The sequence below is a fragment of the Conger conger genome, chromosome 1, assembly GCF_963514075.1.
Source record: "Conger conger chromosome 1, fConCon1.1, whole genome shotgun sequence".
In the NCBI taxonomy this organism is placed as follows: domain Eukaryota; kingdom Metazoa; phylum Chordata; class Actinopteri; order Anguilliformes; family Congridae; genus Conger; species Conger conger.
The window spans coordinates 22,344,678-22,366,182 of record NC_083760.1 but is presented as its reverse complement, the minus strand read 5'-3'; the positions used below and the strand labels follow the sequence as shown (position 1 = coordinate 22,366,182).

Genomic DNA, 21,505 nt, shown 5'->3' with positions numbered 1-21,505 from the left:
TTTATTTTCCCTCTCTTCTCTGTGAGAGGACCCACTGAAACAGTGTTGTTACTGTAGACTAATACAGTAAGCATCATAATTCATTGGACAGTGACACATTTTTTGTTATTTTGAGTTGAAAGGATACAATGATAATTAGGTTGTAGCTTTGATTTCATCCATATTGGATGGACTGTTGAGAAATTATTGAACCTTTGGTACATAGTCCCCCCATTTTAGGACATCAAAAAATATTGAATAGTTTACAATAATGTACAATGATGTATTTGGTCGCATATCCTTTGCATGCATTGACTGCTTGACGTCGCATAGACATTACCAGAAGCTGGGTATCTTTGTGGTATCTGTGGTGATACTCTGCCTGGCCTGTACTGCTGCCATCTTCAGTTCCTGCTTGTTTGGGGACTTGTTTGTTTGTCTTCAGTCTCTTCTTCACCATGTAAAATGCATGTTCAATTGGATTCAGATCTGGTGATTGATTCAGCCAGTTAAGGATTTTCAATCCTTTTTTCTCCACACTTTCCTCTTTCCATCACTCTGGATGTTAATCTTTGAGTCATCTGTCCACAAGACTTGGTTCCAGAACTATTGGGGCTCTTTTAGGTGTTTTTTATTTATTTATAGCAAACTGTAATCTTGCCTTTCTGTTCATCAGGCTTCTCAGTGGTTTGCATATTGTTGTGTAACCTCTGTAGTCCTGGCTGGTGTACTCTTCTACTTATGACAGACTTTGACACATCTACACCTGCACCTAGGAGTGCTTTTGATCTGTTGGTTCGTTGTCAGGGGTTTTTTTTTCACCGTAGAGAGTATTCTCTGGTCATCCACTACAGTGGTCTTCCTCAGTCTACCTGGTTGTAGGGCATTTTACATAAGTGTAGCTCTCTGCAGACCCCAAAAAGGAAACAGACGGTGTTTACCATGTTGACACAGGGTCAGGAAGAGTCACCATCCAGCTGTGCTACAAAGGTTAACCAGGTTTGTTGGACATACAGAGATAACATCAGCAGGACCATTGTTACCGGTGTCTTGACTCTTTCGTTGATGATTTCTTGTTTTTCCTGTAAAAACCTGGGTATATAGAGGGAAGCGTGGAATAATACGCTAATACAACCTCCTGCGCACCATTTACGTATAGCCATTCATATTACACCTTGTAATTCTTGAAACACATTGTAATTCTATTTCTGCAATGCACATTGTTGAATAAATTGTATTAATTTGAACTTGCATCCTCTTGACTCGCACAACTGCACACTTACCAGTTTAGAGTCCTAACAGACATAGGCAACATAAGATACCTGCACCCCGTAGTCACTTGCCTATATAACTAATAACTAATGCCGTCACCAAATGCATAAGTGTATCATTGTAGGCTATTCAGGCCACATATAGATAGATAGCAATTGTATACAGCCACACTATTGGTGGACATTTGTAGCTCCTTTTTTTGAACTGTTAGAACAGAGGAGCAGTTGAACTTATCTTTTGGAGTCAGATAAATGAGAACAATTCACCTGGTCCTGGTCAGACTACATGTGTTTCGTTCACCTCTCAAATACTTCCACTTGTGGTGTATTTGGGGGTTTCCGACAAGGTCTTTTGACATAACTGAGTTCACCAGTTGTTTCTTTTCTTGTTAATAATGAACCAAACTGTTGACTAGGATACCTTTCAAACTCGAAGCATCCTTTGAAATTCAGAGCACAGAACCAAAAGAATGTGTCACTGTCCAATGAATTATGGTCCTCACTGTATGGCTGTCCTGTAGGATACTAAAATATCCTAAATAATTGGTTTGGTTTATTGGGAGCCAATACTGAGGGTAGGTCTATTTCAGTCCTTTAAACTAAGCCAGAGTGTCAAAGAGAGTTTAGTTTGGGTATTTGAACCAGGAACTGTGCTTTCATTTTACATTTAAAATTATGGGTGTCTCGGTGGCGCAGCCTGTAGAGCACTGACCGCATGCTCATTGCGAGCTGCGACGTCGGCGGTTCGAATCCGACCGTCCGACATTTGTCGCATGTCTTCCCCTCTCTCTCGCTCCCATTCTTCCTGTCTCTCTATACTATATTCTGTCCAATAAAGCTGAAAAAGGCCTAAAAAATATCTTTAAAATTATATAATGGCACCTCAATTCACAAAGGCCAGTCGCCAAGCATTGAGTTGACCAAGTTTAATAGGTGTTAAAAATGTTAAACCAATTTGAACACATATTGTTTGCCGTGGAGGCATGCCAGTTAGCCGGCTAGAATAGTTTATGGTGCAACACATCAGAATCTAAGGCAGTGCAGAGGGATAGTAGTACACAGGGGAACTGAGGTCAGTTTTGGTACATGTAAAACCATGCTGGATTTAACTTTCCTGTTTAAATAAACTAGGATGCATTCAGTAGTCACAATGTCTCAGACTGAACATTTTTCTCTTGAATGTGCAGTTCACCTGAAACTGTCTGCAAAAGTTGGATAGTCCAAGGAATCAGATGCAATGAAGGTAATAAGCAGACTAAATACAAACAGCAAACAGGCATTAAAAAATCCATGGTGCCTGGGCCTCCATATAGACATCACAAATGGTGTTAAATAAAAAGAAAAGCTACTGACCATAGAGGGAGAAAGAAGAGAGCAAGCATACTAGCTATCATATAATCACAGCTACATGGAAACCGTATATGCTTTTCTTACACTGATGAGCCAAACATTATGACATTATAATAAAAGAAAATTAGCATAGGCACTCCGAGCTATGCAGCCCCATATGCAGCATGGTGCCATGCATCGTATGTTGTGACACGTTCCTCTTTATAATCATTCAAATGTTCTGCGACATGTGCCCTTCTGTTCGGACCATAGACGGTAGAAAAATATGGACCAAGTGCCTGTTACATCGTCCACTGACTATTCATGGGCTTGTTAAAAGTGTTTTTGAAGCCTGTGAAGTCAAGTTTACCATTGTTTCCATGTACCTTTGACTTTGCATCTGGTCTGAATGACCTATACTGGAGCCATCCACAGTGGCGCTAGTGAGCACTGTCTCTGAGCCTCTCAATGAGTTTCCCAAAAAAAGCCCAGTTTTGCCCACTTGGTTCAGACCAGCCGGGATGGCCTTCGTTGCCCGCGGGCATCAATGAGCCTTGGGTGCCTAACACCCTGTCGCCGGTCCGCCAATCGTCTGGCCATAACAATTTGGCCAATGTCAAAGTTTATAAGGTCTTTACGGCTGCCCGTTTCCCTCACGTCCAACCAACTGATCGTCTAATATATCGCAGACCTTGACATTGTTGTTACAAGATAATCAACGTTATTTGCTTAATCTGTGAGTGGTCATAATGTTTTTGCTCATCATTGTATATACTTTATGTAGATTAAATGGATCAGTAACAGGATATGAATCTGGGGTGCTTGATATAGGCTACACCTGAAGTCTGAACAGTTCCACAGAGTGTCTGCCATGTTGGGTGTGTGCATATTTGCATCAAGGTCTCATGAACAAAGCAGGCACAGGGAAGTTTGTCAATATGTGCAATGCTGGGTGTTTGTTCAAAATGTGTGAACAATTTTGACCATAATGCGAGAAGCGCAGTGTTCTAAGGACAGTAAAGCTAACATATAGAATGATATGTGAATAAAATGACCCCAAAATCGGTTATATGTTTTGATTTGGAACAGTTGCTGCTGACCCATACAATGCAAGTATTACATAAGAAATTATTTGTATCATTTCCAGGTTTATAACCCTAATTAGCACTTAACTGACGATATCACAGGCATATCAGCTGCAGTTATATATCTGTCTTTTTCTCAGGGCCTTGCATTATATGCAGAGCTTTTATTTGAAAGAATTAATGGAACATACGATACCATTACTTTTGATAAGTGAAGTGGATAACAGGAAAGCTGATTAATTGTACATTGGTTTGCAGAAAGTATACAAATGTGCAACTAAACACATTTGTGTTTGACTTCATTTTACTGTTATCAGTTTCAGTTAAGAAAGCCACTTACTGTAGAGCATGTTTTGTAGAACAGTTTCAGCATCTCTTAAGGTTATGAAATGGGGTGGCCAAAAAGGACACATGGCTGACAATATTGACAGCTTCGGCTGATGAAAGGTACATGTTGAGAAATGTTTTGTATATTGGTCGTCAATGTTCACCCCTGTGGCACCTGCAGGATTCTGTCCCAAAGGTATGCTAATGCAATAGATAACGTTACATTGTTTATAGCTGAAAGTTTTACAAATATATGATGACCCCTGGGTCATTTTGTGTCAAATTCCATCACATTTTGTATTTTTCCAGTTCAAAACTTTTATTTGTTATTTAAAATGCATACAGCAGCGTATCCTGGGAGAGAATCCTGCAGGCGTCATTGGTCCAGCCCACTCTTTTCTTGGAGGCAGCCCATTTGTATTGCAAACATTTAGAATCTCGAGAACTGGTTTTGGCACAACTCAGTACTCGAGTGCTTGGGTATTCGAAAGAAATGAGCCGCCAAAGCACTTTATACCTAGTACTTGACGGTGATTTGAAAACATATGCAAGTGAATTTGTTTCATTGTGTGATCATGTCATTTTAAATAATGTTACAGTCCTTGCTCTGCGGCATGTATCTCAGCAGCAGTATGGAGTTGTCAACATTGTTGGCGTCGTCAAGGATACAGATAATGACATGCAAGTTCAGTTGACCTTCAGATCAACGTGCTGGCAGCTTGAATAGGATCTATAATAAAACTTGGTCAAGTTAAAAAGAAAAAATAAATCATTACATTAATTAATTAATTAAAGCAATAACAAGGTCAGCACTACAGTGGGCTCCATAATTACTGGCACCCCTGGTTTAGTACTTGATGCAAACACATGATTTTGAAACATTAATAAAGTGCAGTATTTTTCACATGTTGACATTTTTTAGTTTCTCTCAATTATATTTTCTATTTTTTAAAAGTTTTTTTTGTGCATTGCCAGTCAGGGGTGCCAATAATTCCGGAGCCAACGGTATATATAATATATTGCTGACAGGATTTTCTCATCTGGTGTTTTCTTTGGCACGTGCAGAGACAGGTAAATGCTCTGCAGATAAGTAAAACAAACAGCAGTAAAGATGCTATTGCAAGGCCAGGTTAACATATTTTGCACTATGAGCACTGTTTCATAACCTATGACCGTTATTGTTAATAGCATAATGAGGCAAAACTGTATTCCCAGAAACAGAAGCACAAATGCCTTAATGGAAGTGTCCTTTCACAAAAGTGAGCCTTAAATTGGAAATTAAACCAAGGTAATTTTTATGCGCGATAAAATTAGTTGGAATGTATTTTCTAATACCATGACAGATTCAATGTATTAAATAACACTGCGAGTCAAACGGAAATACACACTTCACTTCCAAATTACCAACAGATATTCTTTTTAATCAATCAGATGGTGTGGTCCTCTGCCCACACCTACTAAGAACATTCCCAACACAAACAATTGTATGAGCACTCCAGTGAAATTCCCTGAAAATAATCCAAAACCAGTCCTTGTCTAGATATGATAAATGGGGAACTATGTTTGATTTAACTTAAAACAGTTAAAATAAACCAGGGTGCATTCAGTAGCCATAATACCTCAGTATCCCCTGAACATTTTCAGCTCTTGAATGTGTAGCTCAGCTGAAAGTGTCTGCAGCTGTTGAGGGATACAGTATGCCAAGGAATGGGGAGATACCAACAGCCAAGGTAAGAATCTGATTCTGTACAGACTGATCAGAAGGGGAACAGGCAGACAAAGATGTTGTAGAAAGCGTCCACTTGTATACACCACAAATGTCCTTAGGATGTTACAAAATGTCTTTGTTCAGACTATTTATACCCCTGAGCGTTTTTTTATTGCACAATCTATGTCATGTAGTCTAGAATAACATGAGAGAAATTTTGTAAACACACTGGTATCAATTTAGACCCCTTGCAAACCCTACTGCAGTGATACCAGCCGTGCTGAAGTGTTAGGGGTACTGAATGCTCACATAGTTATTTGTAATTGTGCCTATTTATTCAGTCAATATTTGGAATGCATTCCTAGTCATTGAGTCAAAGGCCGGGTTTACCCCCCCTGATACCCCTGATACTTTTCACTCTACTGGTGATCCTGTGATAGCCAAGACAGATGATGTAATGTGATCAGGCATTGGTGGCTCCTATTTATACTCTACACACAGTGACCTGGTCCGTCTATCAAACAGTAGGGCGAATAAGGCAAGCCCGGGGTATAACCTGTTTTATAAATTTGATTTGAAAATGAAGTTCTGGATATTAACCTTTCGTTTGAATAGAAGAAAAGCAATGTGCATAATGGAGCGTGAGAAGGGTGGGGCGAATTACCTTTATCTACATGTTATTTCCATGTATATCTTTACTCAGCAAAACAGTATCACAATCAGGCATTATCTCTTTGATACCAACACATTCTTTTAATAGCTTGATAGATATCAAGTTGGGTTGTTTCTGGTTAATGTTTTTAGGGTTTTAGGTTGGAATGATTAGACAAAATTGATAAAGGCTTCTGCTCTTTCAACTTGATTTGTCAGACGAGATAATTGACCACTCTGTCTCACTATATCTCACACCCAGATAACCCTAAGTTAAAATTTATAATTTTAAACTTATATAAATTTGCATAATTTGTGCAATGGGGACGTAAAGCAGAGGTGAAACGAGGAGGTGAATTGCATTTCCGGTATACTGATGAATGCTATGCTAGCGCATTTCCTCAGCGACGGCAACAGCGACAACTTCATATGAGCGAATGAAGCATTACATTTTCTACAACCAAAAAATTACAAAGCTTCGTATAATCTGAAAATGATCGACATGCAGCTTTTCATTACTTTTTTTAAATATCATAGTTACGAGTAAACGGTCAGATTTATGTACCAAACTGGTCTCATGGGACGTAGCAAAACATTTGTGGCCATCGTTTTTTTTCCTTCCCTATTGTGCTTGACATTGGTTGCAGGTTGTCATTGATTGGCTACTGATTACAAATAGGATACATTTGTGTCATGCCGGTTAAGTCGGATTGCACGGGTCGGGACGATAAATTAATACAGACACCACTGTTGGTGGCATTAGCATGGTCCAATTGAAACACATACTTTGAACCCAGACTATGTAGTTTGCTCAAATTTAGCTTTCGCTGCTCTATGTAGTAGGGAGGAGTATACCGGAAGTATCGTTCCCTAAACTTCTGCTTTACCTCCCTATGGGACAAAGGTTTAGGAAAACGTTTATTTAAACGGAAATGGTTGTGCGTTGAACATTCTCTTTCAAACTGTGGGAGGACTGCCCAAAATGTGAGCTGGACTGTTTTGAACAAAATAAGTTTACCAAATCAAATAATAATAATAATTAATCATCTAAACATCATCTAAATCTAAACTTTCAACATTTTCGCATTGCAAATGACAATTAAATATTCAAATAAATTGTTCATAAATCTATGTCAAAGGCAAACGACAGGACATTGATGAAATGGAAGGATCAAAGGAGGGCTGCTCATACAAGAGTGTAGTTTCAATTCTACCTTCTGAAGTGTTTCCAGATGTCCTTCTGTGCTGTCATTCAGGCACTACCATTAAATTGCCCATTCTTTAGAAAAAGAAACAACAGCTCTTGTTGTTGACAAGAGACAAACCCATCTGTTGTACAAGCTTCTCTCTGTGCCTGTACTGTATCGACCCGTGACATCCCCAAAGAGTGGATCCCATAAAATAATTAAACGTCCCTTTGAAAAGCAAAGCAAAACACATGTCAAACAAAATTCAATTGGGTGAGGCTTTATGTAGGAGTTGCAATTGCAGCATAGTGCAGCAGCATTTTTTTTACAGCGTAGAGAACTGCATGAGCAACTTTAGGACAGGAAGGAGGAGTTAAGTTTGCAAGAGGAAAATTACAAAAAGATTAAGATCACATGACAGGAGGGCTGAATGTGATAAATACTGGAACCACGGCAGAAACTTCAGAGCTGGCAGAGTTAACCAGGCATGAATGGGTAGCGCAATGCAATTGCTGTCCAGCACCACTCTATATTTAAACTGCAACCTGATTACACGTTCTCCAAGAAGGCAGCACAAGTTCTTCCCAGTGAAAAACTGTGCTGAAGAAAACAGACTATATAGGGTGTAGTCATTACCTTAGTATCAGGTTTTGAGAAATATTTTTAACAGATAACAGATTGTTGCTTAGAGTGCAACAAAACAGAAGAACTGAGCAAGTAGCAAGAAGTGCACCTGTTCAGTTAACATTTAACAGCACACAGCCTACCAAGGAGAATTTCTCTTTTTCCTCCAGTTGCTAAATACTGCAAAAGATTGAAGTGAACGGCAAGAGCATCGGTGGAAACATGAGCATGGAGAAAGAGGTGCAGAGCTGGGGTGACAATCCTGTGAAGCCTGAGAAAGGGGGGGATCAGCCAGCTGTCCTGGGACAGGAGGGGAACATGAGAGAGATGTCCCAGTCTGACGACTCTCGAATGGACATAGACCCGGCAGGCACTGACACCGCAGAGCTCGTCTCTCATTCAGAGACCAAGCTGTACAAGAGGCGCTGGGTCATGCTCTTCCTCTTTAGCTCCTACTCCATGAGCAATGCCTTCATGTGGCTCCAGTACGGCATCATCAGCAACATCTTCATGCACTTCTATAATATTGACACTTTCGCCATCGACTGGCTCTCCATGATCTACATGCTCACGTACATCCCGTTCATCCTTCCTGTAATGTGGTTCCTGGACAACCGGGGAATCCGTGACGTGGTGGTGGTGGGCTCTGCCTTCAACTGCATCGGGGCCTGGATTAAGACGGGCACTGCCTCTCCGGACCTCTTTGCCGTCACCTTCTTCGGGCAGTTTGTGTGCTCGGTGGCCACAGTCTTCATCCTGGGGATCCCCTCCCGTCTGGCCTCCCTTTGGTTTGGCCCGCAAGAAGTTTCTACAGCCTGCTCCATCGGGGTCCTTGGGAACCAGGTGTGTCTTGGAATCAAGTTTACCATGAATTCTGGCCAGCTTTGTGTGTGTGTGCGTGTGCGCGTGAGCGTGAGTGTGAGTGCATGCATGCATGTTTCTGGCCACTGTACTCATTTTGTGATCTTGAAAATAAACTTCTCTTTAGTCATGCGCACATCTGCTGAAACCCAAACTTCCTTTTTGTGGTGTGAAGGCTTTTCCTTTTTGGCTAGTGTGTTTTAGGAGGCGAGTCCCCATCTTCTAACAGGAACCGTTCTTTGAATCTGCTAGCTAGGATCACCTGTCCCACCCAGGACTGAAATATAGGAGTAATGGTGCTGCATTGAAATCCTGGTTGGGAAGTATCCAATATACTCCTTGGTTGTGTGCTATGTGCTATTCACTGGGTACTGCACAGCCTCTGCCTGTTTGACTTAAAGATTGTGGTTTAAGCTAAATATTTTATCACATGATTATAAAAAAGAAAAAAAAGAAATTACTACATGTGAAAAACTTACTGTTAAAGTACACTGCACATTGTTAAGTTTGGACATTAACTGCTAGCACCTGTCTGAACTACTAACTGTAGTAATTGGTTTAAATGACATAGATATTGAAGGTCTTGACGACTGCAGTCCTAAATATGGCAATACAAAAAACCTAATCAAAACTATGCAAAATGTTTCAAAAAGTAAAATGTAAGAAGTAAAGTAAAATCAATATTTTAGTGAGCATGTGGAGTTTATCCTGATTAATTTGTTGTTGGACGTACAGAAATGTACTGTAATATAATGGGCTGCAGTGCTAAATGATTACCCCTCTAGTTTAGGTGTGTAGTTTTATAGAGACTGGATATAAAATGTCAACATATTTTTATTTTTTGAATTAAATTCCAAAAGGATTTCTGGAATGATGTTGACAGAATCATGTCACTCACCCAGAATCTATAAATATGTCTGGCACCAAGGCCAAGTTGTAAATTAAAGTGTTTTCTTTTTTTATCTTCACAACACACTTGAGACCTGATGCATGGTAAAATGCACATGCAATAGCTGGGTCTGGGAAAAGTCAAAATACAGACGATGAAGGAATTCTACAACAAATTAATTATGACACAAGGGCTGTTTGATGGGTTGCTTTTAGTATAGCTTCTTCCTCTCAAGTTGAGAAAATGGTGGGGCTACAGGCATAACTCATTTTAAAGCTTCCACTTAAATAAATTAACCTCTAAAAGGACTGTTACTGTATCTTCATGGTGAGTTCACGTTTATTCATGAACAGCACCAGCCAGACCCCCTCCATTATGCAACCTCTGGCTTCTCTCCCTCCCTGAACTTGCACTTTCTTGTCAAGTCTCCTCTCTGCTCTGGCCCCTCAGGGGTGGAGCAAGCTTGCCATGGCAGTCAGAACATCCGCGACGGTGGCCGTCTTCCGAAGCAGACTGGAGACCCACCCCTTCAGACTGCACCTCTCTTCCTTCACACCAGCCCTCTCCAGCACTTTTACCTAGTCCTAACACATGATTAGGTATAACTTTTTTGTTTTGTTTTCAGAGCCTGTGGTTCTTTGCTTTTGTTCATTTAATATAGCTTAATGTTCTCTAGAGTAGTTTTGGTTTTGTTTGTGTTAGTTCACAAGTTGTCAGTTGAGTCTGTACTTATTGTCCTGTCTGTCTTGACAATACTTTCCTTTCTAGGAAATTACTGCACTTCTATCTCTTTGCATTCGTGTTCACACCATAAGTCGCTTTGGAGAAGAGTGTCGGCTAAATAACGGTAAAGTAAGTAAGGAATGAGAGCAGGGCTTTCCAGACTTTTGCACCTCTATGTTCAGCAAAAATAGCATTTGAATCTAAAACCCTTGGGAACCTTGCCACTTACCCCACCACAGGTGTAGGATATGCATGGGAGTCGGGGTCTTTGTTTTGCATTTCCTCTAACTGTTTGATATTTTGGGGAATCTACAAAAGGATTGCAATGCTCTTGCACATCTTAAACCATTACAAGTACCAGAACAAAATGATCTTGGCCTAGGCTATTGTGTAAATATATAAATTGCCTTTACATGTAAATTTAGCACTGCTAATATTATGCGGATTTGGCTCAATACAGGATGTTTCCAAACAGGATATGTGCAAATTACAAAGATGATTGCAAATTGTCACACAAGATGAGCATGGTTTAAAAAAAGGAAAAAAAAAAGAAACCTGGTGGAACTGCAAAACCTCCATGCAAGCATGGCTATCCATCCCTCTTTGGGTTAACAAAGACAGAAATCAGTATCAGTATCAGTTTACACAGAATTAGACTTGCTTGAGGGCAGAGATGTTATTGCACCTCCCTCAGGCCGTACTTTAAGCATGCTATTTCATTGTACACAGACACGTATTTAGACAACAATAACCATGATATTTAAAAAGAAACATTCATTTGAAATATTCCAATTGTATGATCTGAAATTGTAACTTGTTCCAAGAAAAACTGAAGATTTCCTTTGGTCATTCAACGGATCTTGTCTTGGCTCAATGTTTTATATAGCCATTGTTATCCTTGCACCTTTGCCTGTCAAAGTCAATTTAAGCCGATTGACAGTCAAATTCCCAACAAATGTTATTACATCGGGGGCCTGCTCAACTTCAAAAAGAGCTGTGAGCAAAACCAGTCTTTCAGTTAATTTGTGCTTTTGGCACCAGAGTTACATAATTGTACTCAGGCAACCGAGAAAAGGCACAGCCTGAAATGCAAACAATGCAGCAGACGTCTGGCCCTTTCCTCAAAGAAATGTCTTAATAGAGATGTTATGTTTAAATTCCAACTAAAACATGATATCATTGTCCTTGAGAACGGCACTAACTAACTAGCTGTGGGTATGCTTGCATGGTTACTTGATTTAAATCAAAACTTTAGTAAATCAGTAAACAAAGCACAGATAGTGTTTGTAGCTGTTGTGCAACGAGCAGCATGAACTGTGCCGTGTTTTTTCTTAGCGGATAACTCTCCAATGGGTTCTCCTCATACCGAGCTATCTCCCAGGTAACGAGGAAGGGCTTTGTCTCAAAGTCCCAAGGCCTTAACGATGAAGTCCCTCTGGGATCTGCTCTCCCCCACTGTAATTTTCCTTGTACACTAAATCTTTTGTCTCAACAACATCTTGACATGGCTTCTCCACTCTCCGCTTCATTTTGGAACTCCTTTGCCGGAACTGAGTTTTTACCGACCAGATCCGCATTTCTCACTACCAGAAAGTCTTGCTGTAGTCCTGGTTAACAGACTACAAAGCTGACAGTCTTTCACTGAGATTATCTCGATAGTAACTCAGAGCTGCCAATTTTGCATCCAGCATGCAAAAATCGTCTTTTCCTCACTTGATGTGCTACCCATGGCATTACTCTAGCCCTTGAGCTGACCTGACTGGGCTCCTGCAACTCTTGCCTTGTTTCCCTGCTGGCCCCACCAGGCCCCTCCGACTCCAGAGCTGCTGCTTTTCTCTTCTACAATCACCCAAAATACATGCATGCCACACCCCTCCTCATCTTCCTTCATTGGCTGCTGGCATCAGCCTGAGAAAAACACAAATCTCTGGTCCTGGCCTGTGCTGCAGCATACTCTTACTTCCAATCTATTTTTCAAACATCTCGTCCTGCCAGGACACTCCTCTCCCACATCTCCCACTGGAACATACTGTCCCCACCGTAAATGGGCTCTTTTTGATCAAGAGGAGGAACCTTCTCTATACTGGCCCCTCAGTGGTGGAATGAGCACCCACCCCACTACGATCAGGACAGCAGAGTGACTGCCAAATCTCCCCTGTAGACTAAAAACAAGGCCATTTAAACCACCTTGGCTTGTCTAATGCTGCACATTTTGAATTGGTTTGCTAGCCCTACCAATTCTAAATATAAACCTATATTCCCTAACCAAGTTCCTCCATAATAATACAATGTATGACAAACAATTTGCAGCTATCGTTGCATCAGAAATATGTATTCACTACTAAGGTCTGTTGTGACTTCAGCACTGTTGGACCTGTGTGTAAGTCGCTCAGGGGGCCGTATGCATCAAACATCTTAAGAATTACACTTCATAAACTCTTAAGCGCTTACTTAGGAGTGTAATCACTTTCTGCTTAAAGTGGTTGGTAAAACATATTTATCAAACCGCTCACACTTTCTCTTAGGTAAGTCTTGAAATATTCTCAAAAGTAACTCTTAAGTGTGGAAATCTGTGTTCTGATGAAATAAAAAAACATTGTCGGTTAATATTCGGCTAAGCAAAATGAAAACCGAATTGGACTGTGGATGAAACCGTGATGTTGATAAGTAAGGGAAGTCAGGGAAGATGTTGATAAGTAACAAATTGATAAGTAAAGGAAAATGTAGCCCCACACTTAGGAGTTGAGAGGAAAAGAGGCACGGAGGCCGATCGCAGAGGATTCACGCTAGTTTCACCTTCGCAATTTGGGCCCCGGACGAATGGGAAAATAAATGGTATAATGTTGTATCCCGGCCTCGTCAGGAAATCCCTTCTTTCAAGAGAGCAACTTCAGGCCCTGGTTCGTACTCTACATGATTTATAAGACACATTTGATTCATATTGAAATATTGCTGATGAATATCGGCTGTACTTTATAAGATATACTTTCTATTCAGGTGGAGGTCCTGCATGTAAACCTTAAGTGCCCTGTGTAGAGAGGTAATGCTCTGCATCCTATGAGAAAATGCCACAATCAGTGTAGTTGGTGGTTGTCAGGATGCTGGATTACTCAAACTGCAGATCGTGTTAAAGTTTGTATTCAATTCAAAAATAATTACTCCACCTGTTCACTCTAAATTATTTGCTCAATACTCAAAATGATTTTATTGCTGCATAATCACAAGAAAAACGTTTTCTTCCGATTTGGTAGCCAATTTTACCCTATCTGTTCCAATTATTAGTGTTAGCTGGGGATACACCCCTTACGACCCCTGTCCTTCGGCGGCCCAGATGGATCTCGGCATCCTGAGAATTACACTTCTTCAAGCCGTATAGTCTCAATGTCTGTGACCTTTATTCTCAGGCGACCGGGGCACTGTTGTATGCGGTGATCCTACTAACCCCTGCCGAGTCCCTCCCTCAGAGCGGCGAGCCAATTGTGCCACTCCACGTGAGCCGGCCAAACTCGGCTTTGGCAGGACTGGGAATCGAACCCTGGTCCTTGGTGTGAAAATGTGACGAACTGATGCCTGCATCAAGGTCCGTTACTTTACCTGTGCTCAACAAGAAAAAAGATGTAACATGTAATCTAATGTAAGTGTAGATGTACATTTTTACACTCAAGTTACACTTAAGACTTTTTACTTTTGAGTGGCTTGATCGCCGTGGACAAACCCAAGTTATTTATTTATACTGTGGGTGTGAAGTGTGAAATCTCCCAGACAACTAGATCATTTTATTTTTTTTACATTACATTACATTACATGTCATTTGGCAGACGCTCTTATCCAGAGCGACATACAGTTGATTAGACTAAGCAGGAGACAATCCTCCCCTGGAGCAATGCTGGGTTAAAGGCCTTGCTCAAGGGCCCAACAGCTGTGCGGATCGAACCACCAACCTTGCGTGTCGCAGTTGTGTACCTTAACCACCATGCTACACTACAGTCCGCCCTTTTTTTCCTCAAAAAGAACCATTTAAACGAATAACATGGTGATTGAATGTGACACCTTCCAGTTGTCTTTAGGCAACAAAAGAAATGTAAATTTTTTTTAATGTATTCAGTAATTTAAATGTATTTTTGTAAAAGTTCACCCAAACTGTTTGAGCATGGTAATGAGAACTGTCAATTAGCTATGATTAACAGATTGTGCTCCCACTTTCCACACATTGTTGTTTGTTACCATAGCTACCTCCATGATGCACTCATCTTGGGAGAATTAATTTTCACAAGCTAGCTAGCTTAGTAGTCTATATCAACTATCGATAGCTAAGGCAAGGAGGCTGACTTATCCTATGATCATTTTTGCTAACTAGCTAGCCAAGTTAAGATAAAAACACAACTATATAACATCCCTATGAAAGCAAACTAGCTGGCTGACGTTATCGATAACGTCACCTTATGAAAGCAAACTAGCTCGCTAGCTAGCTAGTTTGCTTTCATAAGGTGACGTTATCGATAACGTCAACCTTAGCTAGCTAGCTAAATGAATGTAACCAGAAAAGACACTTAAATTAAAATAAGGAGAACATTCTCAACCAGTTGAATAGGACAGTACATTTAAAACACTTGCTTCTCCAAAACTCAAGGACGGACATATTTAATACTTTCATCGTGTTTCCTCAATGCCCTCTTGTGCAAATTGCATATAAAAACCTAGAAAGTGTGACCAACCACCATGTTACTTTTTTAACATGATAGGGTCATTCTCTGGAATCACAGGGTTCCTTTTGGAACCATTTTTTCTGAGAGTGTATTACAATTTGTTTCGAAGTTCCAATCTGTGTTTTTTTGACCTCAGTATTGACCTCAAGGCTAACAAACATTGCATTCCGCTCATTGTGACCCTTGTTTTTTTTACATCCACCTCTTTTATGCCAAATGGAAAGGATGTTTTTTGTATATTTGGAAGAATAAGAGTTGCTTTGTAGCCCTGCGGGCTATTATTGTGTTCCTTTGGCACTGGCCTCAGCACGAAGCTGTGCAAGATTTATGAGAAAATACCAACTAAAGGCTTTAGAAATTTCCTCCAGACTTTTCAGTGGGAGGGAGTCCTGTAGCTCTCTTCTGGGAGTCAGGGCAGTGGCACTCAGCTGCAAGGGGTTACAGTGGCCTGAGAACTCGAGTCAAACCGTGTGTGAAATACCGCAGGCCCTTGACCCTTTCCACACAGCCATGTTATTCCAGGTTTAAATACACTCTCGCACGCTGCATTTCTCTTCCTGGTTGGGACCAGTGCGATCTGATTTAGATTTTTTTCTCCTCAAAGATAAAGGCTTTGATTTTTAGTACATTTTTGTGTTCCTTTTTGTAGCTTAATAAGAATTAAACTTTGCAGTGTTGGAGCTGGCACTGTATGTATGAACGCATAATAACGAGGTTATACGAGGTAAGGGGAAATACTCTGTGGATAATCATCTTGATCCACCTCTTTAAGGCAACCATGATCTTTAGAATTGAACTTTAATCGGGAAAAGTAAATTGGAAAAAGCCAGCAGGCTGTTTTGGCAAAATTATGAATCTGAATTAAATAATGTAATTAAAGAAGGTTAGTAAGCTTTTTCTTGGAACCAGTCTTTATTCTCCCCATAATCGCATTTTAAGTAAAAAAAAAGCTGAAGTGTGTATATTTCCCTTTTTCATCACAAATTGCTGATCTTTTGTATGGGCAAAATGAGTCAATCTGGTACTCAGTTACACATTGTGCAACTTAAAAGACCATTGAGTTTGCAGTAGGTCAAAGTTGATCCTGCTTCAGTAACACATGTGCTGCTGGACTGGCAGTAATGTGCCGTGGAAGCAATTGTATGTAGTTGGTTTATCTAGTAATATGACTCCATCCGACACTGAGCATACAAGAAACAGCCTGCCTACTGCCGGCCCACCGAGGAGGCATACTCCATGTCATCCTGCCCTTCTCTCTTACTATTACTCTTGTAAATCAGTTGAACGCACACCTACATTTTAAAATGCTCTGGATAAGTGTCAGATAGATGAATGTCATGCTATGTCAGAGCAAGTTACTGTTACCCTTTCGCTGCGGGGTAACTTGCATGTTTTCATTCTGTATTTTTCCATACAGACGTGTGTCTACAATGAGGAATTCCTGTAATTCCTGTTTCTGGTTACCTCCTGTGTTCTCGCAGGCCTTCTCCTCCATGTTACCTTTCTCCCGTAACTTCTAGTTCCACACTCATGGCCGAAGCAGTTGTGTGGGCACAGATGTGGCACGATGCTGCAGTTTGGTCTGGCCAATTCTTGCTGGGAGTACAATGCTGAAACAGGAGGGGGTGGAGTTGATGGTACCTTTAACCTACTTGGTTGTTTTAATCATCTGTTCAAACAAACCTAAAAAGTTTGTGTTCTCTAACATAAGAATTACACATAACCAGCTGTGCACAGATGCATTTTAGAGCAATAACAGAAAGGGGAAGCTAGTCTTGTGCCAGATTGAACGGTTTTAATTGAAGAAATGTTAATGTGTGGTTGCAGCATGCAATATGTCAAGTCAGCTCAACAGATTGCCGGTGCCATCTGCAGGTTTTATGCATTTATTTTTTTATTTGTCTGTTGATAACTTGCAGGAAAGATGTGCTACACAGCGATATGAAGGAAAACAGTAACAGGTAGAGCAAGGTTCACACACTCTAATAAAACCCCCACATGAGTCATACAAAACAACAAGAGGCAGTTAATATTCTGCTGTGCATTATCATTGCCAGTAGCATGTTTTTCTTCCCATATTTGTACACCTGATGACAGATATGATAAAATGTTGCTGTGCTAGCAGTGCTAGAGCTCAATGAGCTATTAAGTGGTAAAGATTAGGGGGGGCACCTCGTGATAATCATGCAACGTGACAAACCTAGTGGAAATTCCAGTTACTAGCCGAAGATGTAATTAAGCTGGAAGCCGCTTCTGCTCCAGCTGGATACCTTCTGGAATCTGGTGAAGGTCCGTTGTCTGGACTTAGCTGGCCCATCAGCTGGACATGGTCTTGCCAGCATGGTTGCTACAATGTCTCAACCATCTTGTTGCCCGCTTGACCATCTCCAACCTCCAAACTTCAAACCAGCTGGGCCAGCTTAAAACCACCAGACTGGAACCTAGCTGGAATTTCCATGAGGGTAAAGCCTTGTTGAGATGATCTGCTGACAAATTAGTTGAGGAACCAGAATACATGAAACGTCTGAAAAGACCAAGCAAGTGAAAAATGAATTCCAAGCACTGGCTCAGCAGGTCAAAACAATATGTAGCCAATGCATCAAAACATTTAGAGAAACTGTAAGAAACTGACAACATCTTGCAGTGCCAATGGCCTCCAAAAGAAACTGTTCAAGTAGAGCTCACGATTCTTGGGACTTTTGTGGAGGCTTGATCATGGGTTGTAGTACTTCTATTGTGTCTTTTGTAATCTTGTTACCATGCCTCACTTCTAACTTAAAACATAGCTTAGCTTCACTTACTTAGCCTCAATACTTAGCCACAGCTTTACTGTGTGAACTATAATTGATGTTCATGGCTATATGTAGCTGCTTCTTTATGACAGAATGTATGTATAGAATTGTATTTATTCAAATGTTTTTTGATATGCGCCTATTGTATGTCGCTTTGGATAAAAGCGACTGCCAAATAGAACATTTATTGTAAAGGTACTTCTCCACTCCAGCTAAATTTGGACACAAATTTCAAAACTTACATTTTTATTTAGTTTAATTTGTTCTGTTTTAATGTTTTTTTGTTTTTTTGTTTTTTACTAATGTATTAAGTATGATGAAAATTAATGTATTTTGAATGTGTTAATATATCTTGATGTATTTTAAGATGGTGGCATATAAATTGGAGTTGGGTTGCCAGTCACCGGCCAACAAGCAAGACGTGTGAAAGTAGCCTGCCTATGCAGACATGTATTATGTGCTCAGGTACATTTTTTGTATGGCCTCTGTGTAAGGCATCCACTACATTTCTTTCCCCACCTCACCCTACTTGGTTGAATGTTTAACTTACATATTAATGTCAACACTATCAATCAATCAACACTACAGTATGTTTTTGTTCTCTACTGGTTGAACAGTTGCATAACAGTAGTCACACAGTGAACATTCCAGTTGCTTTCTAGAATCTGTATTTTTAGGTGACTTTGAGTAATTCCAGTAATAGGCCAAAGAATTGTTGCTATTTTGATGGTTCAGCAAGGTGTGTCACTGCTAGTTTCTCCCTCAGTTCAATGCCTGTAGAGCTGCAGATGTAAGGCCCCTATAGATATGTGAGATTTGGTTTAAAGTCACTGTGTAAAGTATGTCTGCTGTTTAATTTCCCCACAGCTCGGCATTGCCATTGGGTTCCTTGTGCCACCTATCCTGGTGCCCAATGTGGAGGATAAGGAACAGCTTGCACGTCACATTAGCATCATGTTCTACATGACTGCTGGAGTAGCCACCCTGATCTTCATTCTGGTGGTCATTGGTAAGTTCCTGCCTGGGGGGTGAAATGTTGTCCATGTTTGTGCCATTATCGTACAGGCATTATATAACCGTATTTTCCCAAATAAATATGTGAATTCTTTGGGACCTGATTTTCAATATGGCCACGGGTAAACGCGTGACGAAAAGCGAGGCTTCATCAACCCCGCACTGGCTAAAGCTGCCATGCACTGCCTCCTGTAGATACACTGACACCGTAGCCCAGGCCGGTTCTGAGTTCAGCGATACACTTGGCAGATGGGGAGGAAACAGCGCAGCTGCTACAAGTGACAGTGATTTGAGGAGATATCAGGAAGTGTATCTATGAACTGCATCCCGTCTCAGAGAGCGCTGGTCTTTCACCACCTCAGCATATCACATCCAGCCTCTTGTCAGTGGAAGTGACTGCAAAGCCATACTTTTAATTACTGCTTGTTGGGAAAGGGTGGGTAGTGGTAGGACCAGTTTCTTGGCTTCAAAGCTTGCGAGCTTGGCACCTTGCAGATGTATCTAAAGTAAAAACCTGTTCCATCTCTTCTGTGGGTTCCTGTTGTACCTGGCTGTAGTTGGTAGTTGTGGAGGGAGCACTTCTGCCCACGAGAAGCTTTACTTCTGGCTTGTTGACCCCAGCTGGAGGAGTCAGTGGAGCCAGCGGTGTACAGTGATGACAATGATGGTTGATTTGCGGTGTGTCTTTCAACCACTCCGCTGTAGCCCAAAATAGCAACTGTCAAAGTGAATATAGGATATGAATACATATTGGTTTTACTGCAAATGCATTTTCCTGTCCACGCACCCCCGTTTAATAAACCCAGCGACGGCTGTAGTACCCAGTGATCCGATCTCCCTGTGGGAAGCTGAGGATCTGGCAGGCTTGATCGGCAAACTGTAGTGACGATGTGTCACATCTGCTTGCTTCCTGCCAAAGCCCAAAGGCAGGGTGTGGGTAGGTTCTAAAGATGAGCTGACTTTGCCCTGGAGCAGTGCAATTTGCATTAGATGCTACATGGAAAAATACAGTTTTGTCAATGGACAATAACATGCACGAGACACAAGAGCAAACCCCGTTCTGTACATCAGATAAGGGCAAAATAATCTGCCAAAGCTAATAAGGTTGTTTACCACCTATGGCACTCTGGCCCTGCCCCCTTGTAAGAAATGTGTCTCCGATGCCAATATGTCTGCTGGCCACACATTCCCCGGATCTTTTCAGTATTATAACACAGCTGGGAGGGAGAGATCAGAAGCTACTTGAGTCAACAGCTGGATGGCCAGTGCGTGACGGCCTAATTGATAGGTATCACAAAATTGTCTGCATCCTCCTATTATGTGTATTGACCATTCCTGATCAAGGCTTGGAATGGGATATGGGAGTCATCACTGCAAAGGTTCTGAGTTTGGTCTGACTCCGCTGAATCCAGAATACGTTCCTGTAAATAAACATAATTTTCATCTAATACGTTCATGTTTTTCTTATACCCTCATATGCAAGGCCCAGGAGCCTTGTGTGGTGGTCATGCAGCACTGATTACCTGCTGGCACAGGTGGAAATCATAATTATCGACAAACCTTTTGCGAAAAAGTCTCCGCAGTTCAACTGTCCCTTCCCTGTCTGATTTGACAAATAATGAATTCAGTAAAAACAAGCCGTTGTGACCCCCGACTCAAAATGAATCCGTTTTCTAATCATAAGGATTTCAATTTTTGAAACACTGGCATCATTGATGAAAGAATACAACATAATTTTGTCTTTGCTTTCTCTTGGCATTCATTTTTGCAGCTCTGATTAGTGGGTGGCAATGCCAACAAGCCAAGTGTCCTGCACGTGATGTCCTGCCCACAGAGCTCATGACTGTGTGTCTCTGTTTCTCTCTCTATCTCTCTCTCTCTCTTTGCTTTTCTCTGATTATCAGAGGGCTGCAATGTGCCACCAGATGAATACAATTCTAACTGTAGTTTTAATCATTTGTCTTTCTGTTTATCCGCTTTAGCGCTCTGAAAAACCCTGGTAATATATTATGGACTGTCTAACTTGTGTTTGCTGTGTTGAATAAACTGATGCAAGTTTGAGAGTGTGGAGCAGACTATGCATTTGAAATAAGAGACTGCTACAGTGTATGTATAGACAGTACAGGTTACACAAGTTGAACTGCCAGAAGACTTTCAGGGCCAACGGCTGTGCTAGGCAACCAAGTTGTTTCCAGGCGTATGAGGAGTAAATTTGAACTGTGTCTTTGTATAAATATAATCCCTCCCTCCCGGCAGTAGGTCTACATTTACTCATACCATAAGGAGGGGGGCGGCAGAATTAATTACCTATTAGCTATTTTAGTGCTTGTGTCTATGCTGAGTAATAAAGTAGAATTTA

General features: G+C 41.0%; 1 protein-coding gene across 3 annotated transcripts in view; it reads left to right on the top strand.

The window, feature by feature from the left end:
* The window catches only part of flvcr2a (FLVCR choline and putative heme transporter 2a), a 42,723-nt gene that overhangs the window by 1,673 nt on the left and 19,545 nt on the right, over nt 1–21,505 (top strand). For 2 of the 3 annotated variants that reach the window (XM_061238194.1, XM_061238176.1), the window contains exons 1-2: nt 7,997–9,004; nt 19,000–19,141. In XM_061238194.1, the coding sequence (XP_061094178.1) occupies nt 8,384–9,004; nt 19,000–19,141 (763 nt within the window). In that variant the 5' untranslated portion in view covers nt 7,997–8,383. Of the gene's footprint in view, nt 1–7,996; nt 9,005–18,999; nt 19,142–21,505 lie in introns of those variants that run through there. The other variant, XM_061238185.1, reaches the window with a different exon arrangement.